Source organism: Schistocerca serialis, chromosome 5 (genome assembly GCF_023864345.2).
Source record: "Schistocerca serialis cubense isolate TAMUIC-IGC-003099 chromosome 5, iqSchSeri2.2, whole genome shotgun sequence".
Classification (NCBI taxonomy): domain Eukaryota; kingdom Metazoa; phylum Arthropoda; class Insecta; order Orthoptera; family Acrididae; genus Schistocerca; species Schistocerca serialis.
This window is the reverse complement of record NC_064642.1, coordinates 511,095,973-511,115,031: the sequence shown is the minus strand read 5'-3', so window position 1 is coordinate 511,115,031 and position 19,059 is coordinate 511,095,973. Positions and strand designations below refer to the sequence as shown.

Here is a 19,059-nt window from a genome sequence, read left to right as displayed (position 1 = left end):
CACGAAAAGTGTGTATTGCAAACCACAGGTCTCAAATGTGGTTTACGGCGTATTTCCTTTTCTTACGTAAATATTTCATTGCACAAGTGAAGATTACGGTCTATTTTACGGTGATGATGAAGCAGTTAGAGAAAGGTTATAAACTTGTACAGCGACGGAAATAGTCTACATCGATTTAGGAAAACTAAGAGAAACTCAGACGTATATGACTGGACAAGAGCTTGAACCACAATATTCTTGACTGCTAATCCAGTGTCTTAACCATTGCTCCACCTTCCTCAGCATCAGCCTGGATAATCTGCATCATTCACGCTGGTTCTGATCCAGTCACTACCAGTCACTAGTGAATTACAAGTGTGCCTTGTTTCTCTTTCCTTCTTTTCGCTTCCTAATTTCTATTCACTTAATAGTACTGCAGGTTTTGACTCTTTAGATAATCTGATACATACTGAGTAGATCTGAACAAGTCGCTACCAGACTAAATTGCACAGGATGTTTGCACTGTTTCGACCATCATTCAAACAATCTAACAAAATAGTTCATCAGGATCCACAGGATTGTTCAAGAATCACTAAACAATTCCCAGGAATCTGATAAGAAAATTAAAAATATACAGTAAAACCCAAAGCTGAATAAATGAAAATGATATGTACAAATAGTATTGTCTACCATTGCAACGGTGAACAAAATAAAATTGCTATAGCAGTAGACAAAATCGTCTATAGGAGATCTAATATGTCCTATAATATCAGTAAAAGCGAAAGATTGAATGTAGGTAGTATAAATGAAAAGGTCAGCGAAGTTGCCGCCATAATTACTCGCATGTATTTCATCCCCCTCGCCCAGTGAGCGCGGGAGGTTGGCTGCCGGCAATACAATACACACTCTTCGGCCTAGAGCGTTCACAGAAAATAAATAAAGAAATGAAAAAACATATTTATGGACGCAAAACTTTAAAATGTTTTAAAATACGAGATAGATATTATTTCAAATATATGGTGTGACTTTCTTCCTTTGAAGTTTATGAAGGAAATAAAGAAAATGACATGTATGATAATTGTATGGAAACTGAACATACAAATCAATTTTGTGAGTTAAATTACATCGAAAGAATTGATAGGAATGTAACTATGGAGGGACAGGTAAAACTTAATAAAAGCTAAAGATATTTAATGAAATGCTTACACCGAGACGGATACAGCAACTTATGGTAAGGAACCCACATGCACCTGAGATTAGGGCCCAACATCAGATTCACAGGAAAGAAATACCAGTAAGACCTGTGGTTGATGGATGTGATGGTCCTTTTACCAAAGTCGCTAAAGTGCCTTTATTTTAAAAAAAAACACTAGCAATAGAGTAATCAGTTATGACTTAGCTAATAGTATTTGTGATGTACCAATAACTGCGGAAATCAAATTTGTATCACTGTATGTAGTGAACTTATTCACCAATATGCTGACTGATGCTACGGTTGAAATCAGTACGAGAAAATTAACTACACAGAATAAAGCATCCAGGGATGAGATTAACCAACTTATTGACTTGCAGTCTCTAATCCTGAAGTACAATTATTTTGCATGCAATGAAGAAATGTACAGCTAAACAAATGGCTGAAGTATGAGGAGTTCAATTCCTGGTGTGTTAGCAGACATTTTTATTAACTGCCTGTAAAACAGGCTTTTTCGCAAAAATGCGGATTCACTGCTTCAATTTTTTTAATAGCTTGGGTATGTAGACGATATGCCTTTCTTAATAAAAAAGGCAATCCTTTTGACATTAACACAAATGTTATGCTGTTTAAAAACTTATAAAGAAAAAAAGTTCAGATTTGAAATAGGGTACAATGATTCTGTAAATTTTGTAGCTTTGAAATTTAAGAATGAAAATGGGAAACACGCCATTGTGATCTGAAGGAAAAATGTCTTTACAGAGATATTCGCTCGAGCCACCCTGGCCAACACAAGAAAGTATTTCTTAGTTCTGCTATAAATCGCCTTTTTTGAACTTCCATTGTCATTCTGAGCAATAAACAGAGTTATATGTTATCAGTAACATCGCAAAAGCTAATAACAATCCTTATAAGTATGTAACTAATACCTACAATAAAATTGCAAGTAGAATGGGACAAAATACAAAAAGATAACCACAGTAAATTTGTTGTGTTGTCTTACCATGGGACTTGTTAGCACAAGAGTGGCGAAAGTTTTAAGGAATTACACAGTTACAGTATCTTTTCCGACTGTGAATAATTTTAATCAGTAACCATTAAATAACACAGAAAAAATAACATTTTTCATCGACCAGGTGTAGACGGTTTGGAGTGTTCAGACTTAATGTCTGTTATGTCGGCCAAATTGGGAGACAGCTCGAGGCCACATTCCGGGAGCATATGTTGCTGGGAGGAAAGGTCATGGCTAAGCCATCTTATTTTGCTGCCCATCTGGCTGACAGCAGACGTGACCTTGCAACTGAAATTGTTTCATAGAGATGAGAAGCGCCAGTTTTTAGATTTACTTCAAGAGATGGAGGTTTTGCGATCAGAGATCTCCTCGCCCCACATTGCTAACTAAGCAAGTGGCAGTTGGAAGTAACCATTATTGGGAGCTTTTCGGGTGCCACCTTCTTGGTAGAAGGTGTGATGGCTACACAGTAGTGACGCATTCATTGTCTTTTTTCTCTATTTTTATTTCATCCCCCTCGTCCGGTGAGTGCGGGAGGTTGGCTGCCGGCAGTACAATACCCACTCTTCGGCGTAGAGCGTTCCAGAAAATAAATAAAGAAATGAAAAAACGTATTTATGGACGCAAAAATTAAAAATGTTTTAAAATATAACATAGATATTATTTCAAATATGTGGTGTGACTTTCTTCCTTTGAAGTTTATGAAGGAAATAAAGAGAACGACATGTATGATAAAATATGGACCAGACATTTAAAAACTTTAAAATGAAACACCGGCGTTCATTAAAAAGATGCATTGCAGTTTCATCAAAACGCTGAAGTGCCTGCACTGGGTGAGGAAGTTGGGGGAAGTTAGGATTGTTCTTCGGTATAATTTATATCTCATTGCGTGGTATCTGTAGAAAGAGTGTAGGTGGTAAGATGGATGTTGAAAAAGACAGAAAGGAAGGATGAGTTTGGTGGGTGGGCAGAGCCATGGTATCAGGAGAGGAATAAAGTAAATGGAAAGAAGGGGTAGGAGAGAGGGGGGGAGCAGAGATGTGATGTGGAAATAGATGGGAAAAGCTCTAATTAGTAGGAAGGATAAATATCAGAGTAGATTTCATTGTCAGGGACAGGGAGATGGTTGAAGTTGCGTTGGGACAGGATATGGGGTGTGTATAGATTTGAGACTGGGGGATCTGTTTTTAAAGGGACAGCAGCGTACCAGCATTAGTGATGAGAGGGCGGACCAGTGGGATTATCAGAATCTAGTTTGTAGATAGTATAATGCAGAGGTGTTCGACATGGGTGCGGAGATGTGGGAATATGATGAGATGGCAGAAGATCCATGTAGGGGAGAACTAAACAGATACAGAAAGAAATACAGAGTTTATGGCATATGACGATCTGGAAGCTACATTTGTATAGCAGAGGATGAGTTGAAGAAGGGTCTTGTAGATGTGGAGAATAGTGGATCGCTGTAATCCTGAAGTTTCGCCTGTTTGTGGTTTTAGTATAAGGAGCGTTCAAAAAGAAACGAGCTGGTGTCTGGAATGCACAAACTGGTGACATATCGTGGCATGTGTAATGAGGTGTAGTTCCGACCAGAGTGTGGAAGTTCATAGCCCATTGCTAGAGGGCACATGTGCATCTCATGTGACTATACAGAGCTAGCCGCCGCGTGCATCCATTCTCCAATGCTGCCAGTCGCATTGCAGACAGTGACATGGAGGCGTCACAAGAAGAGCAAAGAGGTGTTGCTCGTTTTCTGACAGCAAAAGGAGTAGGAGGAACGGACATTCATCGCCGAATGTCACAAGCGTGCAGTGAACTCTGCATGTCCTTTGCAAAGATCAAGGCGTGGCACAAGCGCTTCAGGGAAGGATGGGTGTCATTAGCCAGTGATGCATGATCTTGAGCAGCACACCGCATTACCGACGGCATCGTACAGCTGGTGGATGCACTAATTACCCAGGGCCACTGAGTGAGAGCGAAAGCCATAGCCGCTGTGGTCGGATTGAGCTTCAGAAGTGTTCACACCATCATGAACGAACGACTGCACATGTGCAAAGAGTGTACCCAATGGGTGCCCCACAGTCTTCAACCACACCAGAAAGCTTGTCGAACAGCCCACAGTCTTGCTCATCTGCAGAACTGTGCTCAGGAAGGGAATGTGTTCCTGGTATGAGCGGTGGCTGGAGATGAGTCATGGTGTCATCACTTTAAACCAGAATCAAAATGACAAAGTCTCCAGTGGAAGCATCCAGGGTCACCACCGTCACCACAACCAAAATAAGCCAAGGCCATCCACATGGGTGCAGGAAAGGTTTGCTGACATTCTTCTTTGACCAAGATGGCCCCCTTCTGATTCACTTCCTGCAGCACAGGACAACAGCGAATGCCCATCTTACTCGCAAACCTTGACCACCCTTCGCCAAACGATCAAATCAAAACGACCAGGCAATCTCACCCATGGGGTCATTCTGCTACGCGCCAATGCAAAGCCTCATACGGCCAACACAGTCGCGGCACATCTGCAGAAATTCAAATGGGAGGTTCTCGGCCACCCTCCATACAGTCCAGACCTCTCTCCCTCTGATTACGCCATTTTTGGTCCTCTTAAAAAGGCTCTGAGAGGCAAACGATTCACCTCGCACAACGACATCCAGCTGTATGTGCGGAACTGGTTAACATCGCAGCTCTGGGAATTTTATGAGACAGCCATTACTGCCTTGTGTCACAGTGGAACAAGTGTCTCAACATCCAGGGTCAATACTTCTAACATACAGGTACAGGTTTCTGTAATTATGCCTCCAGCTCTTTTCTTTTTGAAAGACCCTTATAGTTTTAGTCATAAATGGTAAGGTAAAAGTCATGGAGCTGGAATATGTGGATGGTTTATCCTGTAATAATTTCCTGGGATTTTTAGGGGTTGTTCCATTGGTTACACCAGGAGGTAAACTGATTGAGGTGGAGTTGGAGGTATCATTGGGATTTCTGGAGTGTAGGATAGAGAGCGAGGAAGGCAGTGTCATCAGAACACTGAAGGTGGTGGACAGGTGGAGGTGGTTTGGGCATGTCAGCAGTGTGAAGAATATAAAGGAGAGGAGGGAGGACAGAGCCATGGGGCATTCCTGCAGTGGTATGGAAGATACAGCAATTGGTATTGTTAATAGTTACATAGGATGGGTGATTAGATAGGGAGAATGCAATAAGAAGGACGTAGTTAGAAGTGCTGGAGTTTGGAAAGGATACTGGAATGCCATGCATATTTGTACACTTTCTCTAGTTCAAGGGAGGCAAAGACAGCAGATTTACGGAACTTGAGCTGGAGGGGTAGGGGATGGGTGAGACGCAGCAGTTGGTCATCAGAGGTGGTAGTCGAATGGAAGTCACAGTGATTAATGGGAAGGGGGTGATTTTGGCTAATTTGTTGGTGGATGCGTCGAGAGAGAATTGGTTCGAGGACCTTGCTATACATTGAGGTGAGGCAGATGGGGCAGTAGGAGGTACCAGTAAAAGGTTTGTACAGTTTGACGAAAAGTAGGATGCTTCAGGTTTTCTGCAGTTGAGGATAGTAACTTGGGGAGGGGATAGTGGTGTAAAGGATTGCAAGGGTGACTAGAAACGAGAGGGAGCATTCTTTGAGGAGAGTGTCACGAGCGTCATGAGTGGGCAAAGTATTGCGCTTTTTGCGGAGTATTGGTGTATTTAATTTTGTTTGTGCTATGTTTGCCAAGTTCTGTAAGCTGGGAATCAGGGTTGGACAATGGTGTTTGCGCGTTCATGAATGGTAGGGTAAAGGAAGTAATTAAAATGGGGGTCATCAGCGATGAACCATTCACCCTAGCGGACCTATAGCTGTGTAGTAATGTTCTGACAGTGTACTATATGACTATATTCTGTATAATTACAAATCTGTGTCACCTTTCCAGTATATACAGACTGTACACCTCATAGATTAGTTTCTAATATCAGACTATGCTACCTTTGGCAGACAAGACACTGATTTCAAAACTTTCATTACATAGTGTCTACACACGTTTTATTGACAATTATACTTCATATTTAGGTTATAAAATAAAGAATGGGCTATTATAATTTTTATGCGACTTTGTTTACCCTGTTTTATATTTTATGGAATATAAAGTTTGTAATGCAATTTTATGTACCTCACGATTATGAATCAATGTCTTGAAATATTTATCACAATGCTTACATTAATTTATATGCCTCCTGACAAAATTGCATTTTACTATAATTATTATATGAACTGAATTTATTCGTATGCATAAATTTTATATTAAGCTGTGATTCTTCAGTTTCTCCTTGGGCATTTCTTGCTCAAACAGACTCCAGGTGCACTGCCGGTGAATAGTGTCCATCAGGCACAATATTTCAGTGATCAGACTTATCGCCATCGTCAGGTTCGCAGACGAACTGAACTTCTGAGAGTGAGCGGCCATCTTAAATCCCCTCCCCCTGCAAGGCGTTCTCTCTGCAGTCCACGCCCGCGGCCTCGCGTCAGCAGTCGCTGAGATGCTGGCGTCAGCGTTTGTGGTGGCGTCGGAGTATATGCCTCTTCTGCCCTGGTCGCCTCTTCGTTTTCTTTGCTGAGCGTCTTTTTAATTACACTCAGTGCTGGTTCCCATGCCTTGCTGAGGCTATAGCCGCAATCTCCGTTGATGAGTCCGTACCTGGTATGAATTTCGATAGTCTCTCTAACGACGCTGTCCCAGTACTTAGATGTCTGAACCAAGACCCTGGTATGTTTGTAGTCCATTTCATGATTTTTGGACAGTAGTGCTCTGCGATGGCTGACATCTTGGGGTATCTAAGTCTAGAGTGCCTCTTATTTTCTTGGCAACGATCTTCGATGGTGCCCACTGTCTATGCAATTTAAGTCTTCCCACACTGACACGGAATCTAGACGGCCGCTGTGGCCGAGTGGTTCTAGGCGCTTCAGTCTGGAACCGCACTGCTGCTATGGTCGCAGGTTCGAATACTGCCCCGGACATGGATGTGTAATATCCTTAGGTTAGTTAGTTTTAAGTAGTTCTAAGTCTAGTTGACTGATTACCTCAGATGTTAAGTCCCGTAGAGCTGAGAGCCATTTGAACCATTTTTTGAACGGAATCTGGTATATGCCGGCATTCCGCAAAACCGATATCGTCTTTGACACTTCCCAATAATGCTCGTGCTTTATTGGGTGGGCAAAAGACAGTTCCTACTCAGTGTATCCTCAACATTCGTCCTATTTTCCTCGATAGTGCGTCAGTATACAGGAAGAAAACGCATACCGACCTGTATTTGCATGCGGATAGCTGCCACCAACCTTCGCAGAGAAATGTGATGCTAAAAACACTGGTGTACAGGGCGCGCTTTATCTCTGATTCAGAGAGTCTGCACCATTAGCTGGAACACCTCAAAACTGTATTCCGGAAAAACGGGTACTCGGAATGGCAGATCAGATGCGCTCTCTGCCCCTCCTTTACAGTACAGTGGGTGGAGATAGAAGAAGTTACGGAGGAAGAGATAGCCACTGCCTATACACTGTATACTGGCGCAGTATCGGGAAAAATAGAACAAATATAGAGGAAACACCGAATAGGAACTTTCTTCCCACACAATAAAACACGAGCATTATTGGGAAGTGTCAAAGACGATCTAGGTTTGCGGAAGGCCAACATATACCAGATTCCGCGTCAATATGGGAAGACTTATATTGGACAGACAGTGCGCACCATCGAAGATCGTTGCCGAGAACATCGGAGGCACACTCGACGTAGGTACCCCAACAAGTCGGCGGTTGCTGAGCACTGTTTGTCCGAAAAACACAAAATACACTACCAACATCTAAATGCTGGGACAACGTCGTTAGAGAGGCTGTCGAAATTCATACCAGGGATGGACTCATCAACCGAGATTGAGGCTGTAACCTCAGCAAGGGATTGGAACCAGCATTGAGTCTAACTAAAAAGATGCTCAGCAAAGAAAACGAACGGGCGACCAGGGAGGAAGAGGCAATTACACTGACGCCATGATAGACGCCGACGCCAGCGTCTCAGCGACCGCCGACGCGTCGCTGCGGGCGCGGACCGCGGAGAGAACGCCTCACAGGGGAAGGGGATTTAAGACTGCTGCCCGCCCTCAGGAGCCCAGTTCGTCTGCGCACCTGACGATGGCGACAGGTCTGACCGCCGAAATATTGTGCCCATTGGACACTATGGACCGGCAGTACGCCCGTGGACTGTTTGAGTTTATATTAACCTGTTTTTCTGTATGAATAATGGAAACGGCGGGCTTTGGAAATGTAACATAGCGTAAACCGAGCTTAGCTCTACAAATCTGTAAACAGCAACCTTGGTCTGAGTGATGCTTGTAACTGCCAAAGTTCTGTTCCAGTGTTTGTCATTATAACTGTGTTGAGTCTACATGACCGCCGTAAACAGTAAGTAATTACGCAGTTGGCATTTTGTAAATCTGTGATACGTTACTTGGTTAGCGTGTTTCTTCAGTGTCTGATTCCTGTGTTATTTTTTAATTATGGAACCGATGGAAAATGCAGATGATATTATGATTGATGGTGAACTTCTTAATATCCTGGAAAAAATATGGTCTGAAACTTGTCACGTGTTTTGTTTCCTCGTGGAGGTTAGATAACAAATGTAGCTGTTAGATGGCACGTAAACATAGATTTGAAGTGGTATAGAAAATTTTCAAATTTTTTTTTAAAAGACTGTGAATACTTGCTTAATTGTTACCCAAATCCCACGAGGGAGTATGTATACAGGAGTAGCACAGGTATAAATCTGAGATGTTGGAACAACGGCCAGCATTAAGTTGGCGAACTGACACCACAGATCTTTCAGACTGTCCTCCTCTAGGCTAAGAGTAGACTGGATGAAGGCTCAGATTTGCCTCAAAACATCTTAGAGTAAAAGTATGCAAAGTAAACAATCTGTTGCGTCTCAGTTGAGAGACAACGGAGATTATTCCAGTTAAGAATGTCATGTGCGAGATGCAGGATGCTATACTTCCACGTGAGCTTTTCACGCATCTGCACTTCTCAGAATTACAAATAATCAACTTCATTGACTATTAGATGACATTGTCACAACAAAATTTGCCTTCTTGGAATATTGTAACAGAAATTGTGTGCACTAAACAAATGTATTATTATTTGTCACCACTATTTTTATCTCCTTGCGTTTATATCACATCGCGGCATACTTAGTAAGAATCAGAAACTGCATTTATTCACTTTTCGATACTCACATACGCCGTATCTGAAATAGTAGTTGTCTCAGATAGATATAAAAACGGAAGGTACAAACGACTACTCTCCATTGTTCATGATCCACAAGCTACAAGAAAAGTAGTTGTAAACGTTTCTTTCTGAGTTGCTTGAGGCTTTGATGCTATTCTGCTTTGGGCTTAACGTCAAAAATTACATAGATTAACATCTACGAACATCATGTGAACTGAAGTCTTCAGACCCAGTTGTTGTTATTTCCAAGGATTTCAGCTATGTTACTAACATCATATATGACTTCATTTTGCTGTTATTGGCTCTACTTTACTCTTAAAGTTCTTGACGTGCCATTTACTTCCATTCAATGCGAAGATGGTGAAGAGCACAGAGATGTGAAGAGCACAAAGACGTCTCTGGCACAGAAATGTCATCGATATCAGTCCAATATTATTTTGTGTTGTTGGTACACGTAAAAGCGGCCAGACGCGTAACTGTATGCTTGACAACCAAACTTGCGCAAGCGTGCACAAAATCCACGCGCCGCCACACGGCCCAAGCTGCTTGTACGAACAGCATTTTATTTATACTGAAAAACTTTGAGCTCAACCGAAAATGCGCTGGCTTTAGCAATTATTTTGCTCGTGATAAACAAAAAGGAAAAGAAGAAAAGTGATACTCCGACTAAAAAGTGGATTAAAAAAAACGAAAATCGTATTCCCATATAAACTTAATTCGATAGGCAATCATTCTTGGAAATTACCAAGGAACTGAAGATAAAGTCTCGTGGTTGCCATGATTACCTCAGGATTAATGAAGAAACATATTTTAATCTTTTGTCACTCTTTACGACTTAGATTGATAAGAAGAGTACAGTCAGTAGGGAGGTTATAACGCCACATGAAAGGCTAATAGCACCCCTGCGATTTCTCGCGACAGGAAGGAGTTATGGAGAACTCAAAGACAGTGCTATAATTTCACCACAAGCACTAAGTGCCATAGCGCCTGAAATCTGCCGTGCTCAAACATAATTCCTTAAAGGTAAGGTTATCTAAATGCCTTCTTGTAGAGAAAAAATAAGATTTTTGTTATTTTAGTGATTTTTATTTCGTATTTAAATTGTCTTTCCACTTTCCTACAAGCTTTTATTCTTTGATTACATTGTCCATACATAATAAGAATGCAATATTTTGCTGAAGGGAAGAGTAAACTAACCAAAGGTGGTGATGAAGTTTCCTGGTTCTGTGTAGACTAAACTTTATATAATTTACTTATTTTTCAGATCTATTCCATGAATTTACTACTGTTTGAAAGTAATTATGTATTTCAATAAATATTATAACACATTTTTCCGTTATGTTGTATAATTATCGTCAATTATGAATAAAAATTTTTGAACTTCAGGCACATTCACGCATGGAATAACCCTCTGCATAACAGTTGGAGCTTAACATCCTATTGGACCTGCTTACTATAGTTTAGACTTCTTCTTCTACTACACAGTTTGGTTCAGTGCCTCTTCATTATTTACTCAATCTATCCATCTCATCTTCACCACTTTCCTGTAACAACTAATTTGAAATGCTTCTATGCCCTTCTTGCCTGTTCTGTCTGTCAACTACTTTCCACATCTTTACAAAGCTACACTCCAAACAAATCCGTTTAGTTTTTCTGAAAGACTTCCTAACAGTTAAATTTACATTATCTGTTAACATATTTCCCTTTTTCACAAATGCTCCCTCGCCAATGCAAGATTGTCTTTTATATTCTCTTTACTTCTGCAGTTGTCAGTGATTTTGCTTTTCTACTTTCAGGGTTTCATTTCTAATATAACTGCCTCAGCATTAGTTCATTTTGATATTTCAAAGTAAATCTGCAATACTGTATTGTCTTTACTATCCGTATAAAGTTAACCTGAATGACAGTGAATGTCTGTAAGAGCATTAAAATTGAAATGCACTCTAACAGTGCTAATTAGTATGCATTTTCACTTTTTGAAAGACTCATTAACTAATTGTGTAAATGGTACCCTAGTTGACTGTACCATATAACACAAGAGAACTACATGAAAAAGAATTTAAAATATTGATTGACACCTGGTTGAAAGAAAAAAGCATTCTACAACAACAACAAAAATATATTTACTGAAAAACATTTAATGGAAACAAGAATGGTCTGTTCTTACAAATTTGTTTGTTACAAAGTAATAACTGTAGTATGGTTCACGAAAACGTGTAACAAGGCATTCAAGTGGCTCATGTAAGTCACTGAGCTGCCCACAGTTCCAACTGTTTCACAGTAATCATGCACGGCACATTAGATGCTGCACTTACATCACATATAGTGTGTGTTGGCTTCAACTACCCGATTTACGCCACCTGTATCGATCGTTAATTAATTTTTCAGCCACCAGTCTTTGCTTTTGGTTACAAACGTTCCTCATTTTGGCAGCTATCGACTTTCCAAACATTTCGTGTCTGTCTTCTTTTTTCTCTTTCTGTCTTCTAAAATGCTCACTTAAAGCTCCTAACATCGAGTCTGTAGCGGTGCATCTCTTTTTGTTGTGGGTCACCTTTCTTATGTTTTCATTATTGTTCCTTCCGAAGGCTCTTTTGAAGGGCTACTTGTACTATGCTAATTTGATATCTCAGATTCCTGTGGCTGAAAATCTAGTGGACTATCTGCCATCAAACTTCTTCAACAAGATGTGAAACAACTACCGTTTCTTTAGTAGTTTCGTTCCGCAAATAAGGCACAAAACTCCTAAATATTGAAAATGCTCTTATGTAATTTTTGGGTACCATACTTAAAATTAGGATTATTCATTTTTCAGGTTCTTAAAATAGAGTGTGAGTGCACTACAATTGCAAATGATTTTGGAAAGAGGTGGAATTTTCCACATTGTCTTGCATGAATTGATGGAAAGCATTGTGCCTCCAGCAGGAAATGGGTCATTTTAATTAGAAGCAACACACAGCATCGTCCTATTGCAGACGCAAATTACAGATTTATTCCGTTTGGTTCTGGCACAAATGGCAGAATATCAAATGGATGTGTTCTTCGGAATACTGAATATTTTAGATTAAAAAGTAACACACTCCACATTCCACAGGAGAAAAAAGTAGCAAGCAGTACACGAAAACTGCACTACGTATTTGTAGGCGACGGTATATGTTCTTTGAGGGCTGATGTGCTGAACAGTCAGACTGATTTTGGCTGCATGGAAAAAAATATACAGTTACAGATTATGCAGAGCTCGGTTAATTATTGAGAACGTTTCTGCGACCTTAACAGCGCGCTTTAGGATTTCCCACACAGCAATAAATTTGGAAGTCACCCGTATTGATAAGGTGGTAAAAGCAGTAGTTGCCGTACACAATTATTTAATGACCACTATAGGTCATACCTATGCTCCATATAATTCTCTCAACAAAGAGGACCTAGAATAAGGTATATTCTGTGATGGCTTAACATCGGACGATTCTAATATGCTACCATTACAAAGTTCTACTGCTGGAAATATTCCACTTAATGCTAACCATGTGAAAGAGCATTTCATGAAATATTTTGTAAACAGGACAAGTTTTCTGGCAACAAAAGTTTATGCATTAACATTGTGAAAAATATGTAAAAAACAATCAGTACTGAAATACTATACGACAATAAGGAGGCAAATATTTTAATTACAACAGTACTACTGGGAATAAATATTTCTGACCACCTCTCACTTCTGTTCCTTCTAGAAGACCATCTTTTGAGACTCTTACTCGTTTAAAAAGTGGAACAAATCAAAATACCATATAACCGGTTTGTGGATCTCATCAATAGCAACCTCTCTTTTAAAATCGTTTTCTCTTTTCTTTTCTCTTCTCCAATTATTTATTAATGAATTCGTCTTGTTCACCACAGTATCTTTCGTTGCTGTGAATCTAATTGTTTGACCCTCGCAAGAAGTACGTCGTAGGCAGCGTCTCTCTTCCTTTACATTTAGTGTTCCACGAACATTCAAGATTTTCATAAAGCCTAATAAATTCCTCTAACACGTCCGGTACACGTTTCTTACATCCGACATCGTTATGTAACGAAAGCAAACGAAAACATAACACGTTCACGCTACGCAAATTGACTCAGAATTTGAATGCTGTACAAGCCTCCTCATTGCTGTTAGAGACGCTCGACCATTCATACGTTTGAAAGCTTGCACAAGCACGTATAATACTCGTAGAAATTCAGTCAAGTATCAAGCAAATTCTACAAGCCTGATGTAAATTTATCATACGCTCGCTCAATAATGCTTGTGCATGCACATTTGTGCAAGCAAGCCGATCAAGAGTGCTTGAGCGTGTGTAGCCGACTTAACACAATAACGCAAGACGAGTATCGTTTCATTATTGAAACAGTTTTGTTTATACGGCTTTTGTAATAGACGTATCGTTGAAATTGATACACTACAATATAAAAATCTGTAATTTTTTGTTTTGAACTATTATTGCTGAAATATATCCATCCAGAGTTCGACAATCAGTGTGTTACTCATCTACAACAATTAAGGTATAGGTGAACGAAGAAATGTGCCCACATTTATCTTCAAGAAAATACGTGTAAGACGAACCAGAATTGCGATCACAGATGAAACCAGATACAAAGTGGCAAACATGGTTTTGGATGACCGCCCTATAAAGCTCTATTTATCTCTGTAGCAATATCAGGTGAGAGTAGAGAACATTTTATATGAAGAATTAATTATGAGCAAATTTTGTGGGAGGTACGCGTACATAACGCATTTATTGATGGCTCAACCGAAGTAAATGCAAAACGAATTTCTCAGAGTTTTCTTGATCTTCCTAAACAGAACACAGCTGATTTTTTTACTCAGATATTTCACTCTGGACGAGACGTGACACAAGCACTTCACTTCGAAAAATGAACAACAATAAAAGTGGTGGACGGATACTTGTGACACTGCACCAAAACAGGCGAAGTCCATTTACTCTACCAGAAAGGTTACTTTCACGGTTTCCTGGAATAGAGTACAAATTTTTCTTATTGTCTACCAGATATCTGAATAACTGGAATACAAGAGAAGAGGCTATATTGTAGAATGCTACTGCCCCGGTATTGCTTCGGTAATGGGAAAACTGATGGAATAAAACTTTTTGGGCTCCTCACCCCACTATCCAGTTTTGGCTCCCACTGTCTTCCAACTGTTCCCACATGTGAACAAATTTCAGACAGCAAAACGATTTGGTCCGCAGCTCGTGGTCTCGCGATCGCGTTCTCGCTTCTAGAGCACAAGGTCCCGGGTGTGATTCCCGGCGGCGTCAGAGATTTTTACCTGCCTCGAGATGTTTATGGATGTTTATGTTGTTCTCATCATTTCATCATCATTCATGAATGTGGCGTGATTGGACTGAGCAATGGTTGGGAATTTGTTCTGGCGCTGATAACCGCGCAATTGAGTGCCCCACAAACCAAACATCATCATCAAAACGATTTGCGTCCTTTTCAGAGGTTATGAAACCGTGGACGGGTATATGGCGGAGCTTTTAAAGTCTCTTGATTATCCAAATGTTGAAGAAGTGCAGTGATCTATAAAGAGACCTGTTGACCTAGAAATATAGTCATTTCTAGTTTCCTCCTTATCTCGTAGTCATTCTACTGTGCTTCAGAAGTCAACACACTTTACTTTCTCTTTCTCTAAGTGACACAGTTACAGTAAGGACCACAATTCTCTCTTTATATCGACAGATGATTGGTTTTTCACACGACATACTATCTATCGAAGCGGTGCTATTTTCTTCCATTTACAGGAGTAGCTAAGCCACGTCGACGTCGAGATTATGTCAGACTGAACTCTGATTAGACCGGCCAAAGATATGGCAAGCATCATTCATTAATCTAATTTTTTTGAACATGTGTGCACAGTTGCTAATTTTTTGAAAATGATTGCATAGCTGTCAACATCTTGGTTTATTTTTAGTACAGTTATACCATTTCGGCATTAACCACGACTGTTAACTTTTTTTATAAATAAAATTCCATAAGTTGATGGATCAGCTATTAATCTGCATTAGAATCCGGATATTCCTGGCACATTAAATCTATGTGCGAGATTGCGAGTGAAACCTGGAACCTTGCGTTTCACGGTCAATGCTCTTACCGACTGAGCTATTCAAGGACGACTCACCACCCTCCCCTTCCCCCGCAACCCTCACTGCCATATTTCCAGCCGTACCTCTCTCCCACCTTCCAAACTTCACAGAAGTTTTCTTGCATACATCGCGGAACTGGCACTCGTTTCTTCGAGGAAACCCGTAACGCACCCAGGAAAACTTCTGTGGAATCTGAAAAATTGGAGAGTGGTATTGCTGAAAATACAGTTCGAAGGCACGTCGTGTGTCGCCGATTGATCAATCGATAAGAGAATTGTCCACGAAACAGAAAGGTTGCATGTTCCATCTGCAGGCTACCTTTCTAGCGGCTTGCAGAGGCAACAAAAAATTGACTTTCAGTGTTTCGTAAAGTTACTGTCCAAATTTAAAAATTTAAAACTTTTTGCTCATTAAGAGCTATAATTTTATGTTAAAGGTTTAAAGCAATAAGTCAAATATTGCAGTTAGAAACTCTCTATGTCTCGAGGGAGTGCATGTCACAGCGCGCAAACTATGAAGATTATACTCTACCACTATTTTAGAATGAGAGCAGTTAGCGACATCATACGATCCGTACACATAATTTCGAAGTTTTTTCCCGCTGATGCACCACGCCCTCCCCTCCACCTCTCCCCCACACACATAATGATGAAATGAAATATCTTTATCGCTAACTACTTTTTCACCGTTCATACTGTAAATCTTTTATGGCAGGGAGGACGTTTTAATTTATTCCTTTTTTGCTAGTATTCTATATGCAACACAAATTTGAAGACGGTATCCACAATATCACTAAATGAGCCTGAAAAATTATTTGTCCTTAGGATAATTTATGTTAAGTAGTGTGTAAGCTTAGGGACTGATGACCTTAGCAGTTAAGTCCCATAAGATTTCACACACATTTGAACATTTGAAAAATTATTTCACTGTACAAAACATAGAGCGAGAGATATGTGGTTTTATACATGGCAGTTCGATTCTTTAAAGAATCGACAGATCGAGTTCACTGGTTAATCTCTAAACTGTTTGAAATGAGTGTGTTTGGTCATTAATTGAGAGGTTCAAACGGTTCATATGGCTCTGAGCACTATGGGACTTAACATCTGAGGTCATCAGTCCCCTAGACTCAGAACCACTTCAACGTAACTAACCTAAGTACATCACATACATCCATGCCCGAGGCAGGATTCGAACCTGTGACCGTAGCAGCAGCGCGGTTCCGGATTGAAGCGCCTAGAACCGCTCGGCCACAACAGCCGGCAATTCAGACTGATAACCGATGTATCATACGTCCAGCTATCGTACTGAAGGAACCCAATTAACAAGTCTTGTCAAAATTGGCTGAAGACCGAAACCGCACATTTGTAGTGTCAAAAAACCAAGACGTTGACAGTTTCAGGTGTTCATGAAGTCATTTAAACAATTCGTAGCAACGATGAACCGTCCAACTGGTTTTGAAGAACCCTCGAAAGCTCTCATTTTTGGCGTTTCCATTCAATATTATTTGGAAAATTTTAATCAAATGGTTCAAATGGCTCTGAGCACCTAACTAACCTAAGGACATCACACACATCCACGCCCGAGGCAGGATTCGAACCTGTGACCGTAGAAGTCACGCGGTTCCGGACTGAAGAGCTCAAAAACCGCGGCCGGCAAATTTTAATCGCTTTTATTATTTTTCAGTTCGATACAGAACATCTTCATAAAGAAATTGCATTCTTCTTCGAGATCGATTCATTCAAGAGCCAAAAATATACAGGTAAACTAACTGGTTACGCCTGAAGGAAGCCTACAGAGACCTAAATGGATGCCAAAAAGACAAAGATAAATTAACTAGACTGCCTGAAGTACGGTTACAGAGATCTAAATGCGTTGCCGCTATATTAATGTCCGAACAACGTAAGACTGATGGCAGCTGTTCATATAAATTTTTGTAATGTTTAAACAATGAAATATTATGTTACAGTAGGGTACTGTAAGAATTTAAGTGTAATGCGTAGCCCTTTATCTTTGTCAAAATTTAAGTTGAACTGAATTAGTGGAACTGGTAATTGAAACTTAAAACAATTTGCTACACGCGTCTCTCAGAGCCTCTTGGTTGCGGCAGATAGACTATGTATTATGTATATGTTAGTACTTTCGCAAAGTAACCAGGAAATAATATGGAGGGTGGCTAGTCCACAAAATATTGTCAACGACGGAATACCTCGTAATTTCCTGGTGAGTTCGGATGCAAAGACGCAGTTCTTCGTACACGTCGTCAGTCTCCGCAGCCTTTTGAGATTTCTCATAGACATCGGATCTTGCCTGCTGTTTTCGCCCCTCGTTATTCTGTCGGAGTTCAGCAATGCGCCAGGCCAGAATTCTAAACTGCGCAGCCGTGTGGATCATGACAGCCGTGAAGAAGCCGTCCAGACTGCCGCTGACCAAACTCATGTAGAGCATGCAGACGGACTGCAACAAATAGGATGCGATGTAGAGCGGGAAATCGTCCGTCTCCGACAGTGGGAGCTGCTGGAATGGCAACGGCCTCTGTCCAGGCGGGGCCATCAGCGGTATGAACACCCAGGCCAGTATCAGCGAAGTGTTGTATATGCGCAGGGCGTGCGTGAAGCGAGTGGCGCGCTTCTGGGCCCTGTCGAATATCGCCTGCAGCGGAGGTCGCTCCTCGCAGAACTTCTTCTGGTCGGCCACTAGAGCGTCCAGCCACCGCACCAGGCGCCAGTAGCCGGGCTCGTGGTGGAGGAAGGACAGAAGTTTGCCCGCGCTGGTGACGATCACCGCGTACGTGGACACGGCGAGCGTGATATCGTCGAGATTGAAGCGCACTAACCTGATGTGGATCACGGCTTCGACGGAGTACGCCACGACTAGAACGAGGATGATGCCCGTGTACGCTCGATAAACTCTCGTCACCGGCAGAGCCCAAACGCCTATGGCGTGCAGAATGCGCACGTCGAACTTGAGAATGGAGGCAGCCGTGTACTGCCACGTTAGTGGCTCGTCCTGCTGCGAATGCCAGCTCATGGGTGTAAGAAAATCAAGAATTGCTGGAAAAGCACAATTACACCTGTTGTTCCCGGAGTCTGTAAGGAAGTCGCGAGCAAATCGGACTCCACTCTCGCTGTGATTTCCTCCACACGATGTTTGTTCTTATAACTAACAGCTTCCGATCAATACTGAGAGCGACGCTGGTGTTCACCGCGCCTCTTACTGACTGCCTGGTTGACCTCAGCGGCCATTAAAGAGAATCCTTAATCAGAATCACAGAACCCAGACAATTAAGCGCGCATTGTACAAGGAATGAACAGGTCTTACGTCACTCCCGCAGCATCGGCTGTACACGAAATACTTTGTACCAATAAAAGTTCACAAATGGAGTAAAAGTCTGACGAACGATGCATGTCAATAGCGACGATCGGTTCGACCTTCAGTGGATATCGGATTCAAACAGAATATCCATTCTGTCACAACTCTAGATTCCCACGCT

General features: G+C 41.1%; 1 protein-coding gene across 1 annotated transcript in view; it reads right to left on the bottom strand.

The window, feature by feature from the left end:
- The window catches only part of LOC126482273 (uncharacterized), a 56,747-nt gene extending 38,102 nt beyond the window's left edge, over positions 1 to 18,645 (bottom strand). Inside the window, exon 1 of the mRNA XM_050106259.1 lies at positions 17,776 to 18,645. Coding sequence (XP_049962216.1) covers positions 17,776 to 18,596 — 821 coding nt within the window. The 5' untranslated portion in view covers positions 18,597 to 18,645. The remainder of the gene's footprint in view (positions 1 to 17,775) is intronic.
- Positions 18,646 to 19,059: the final 414 nt, after the last annotated feature.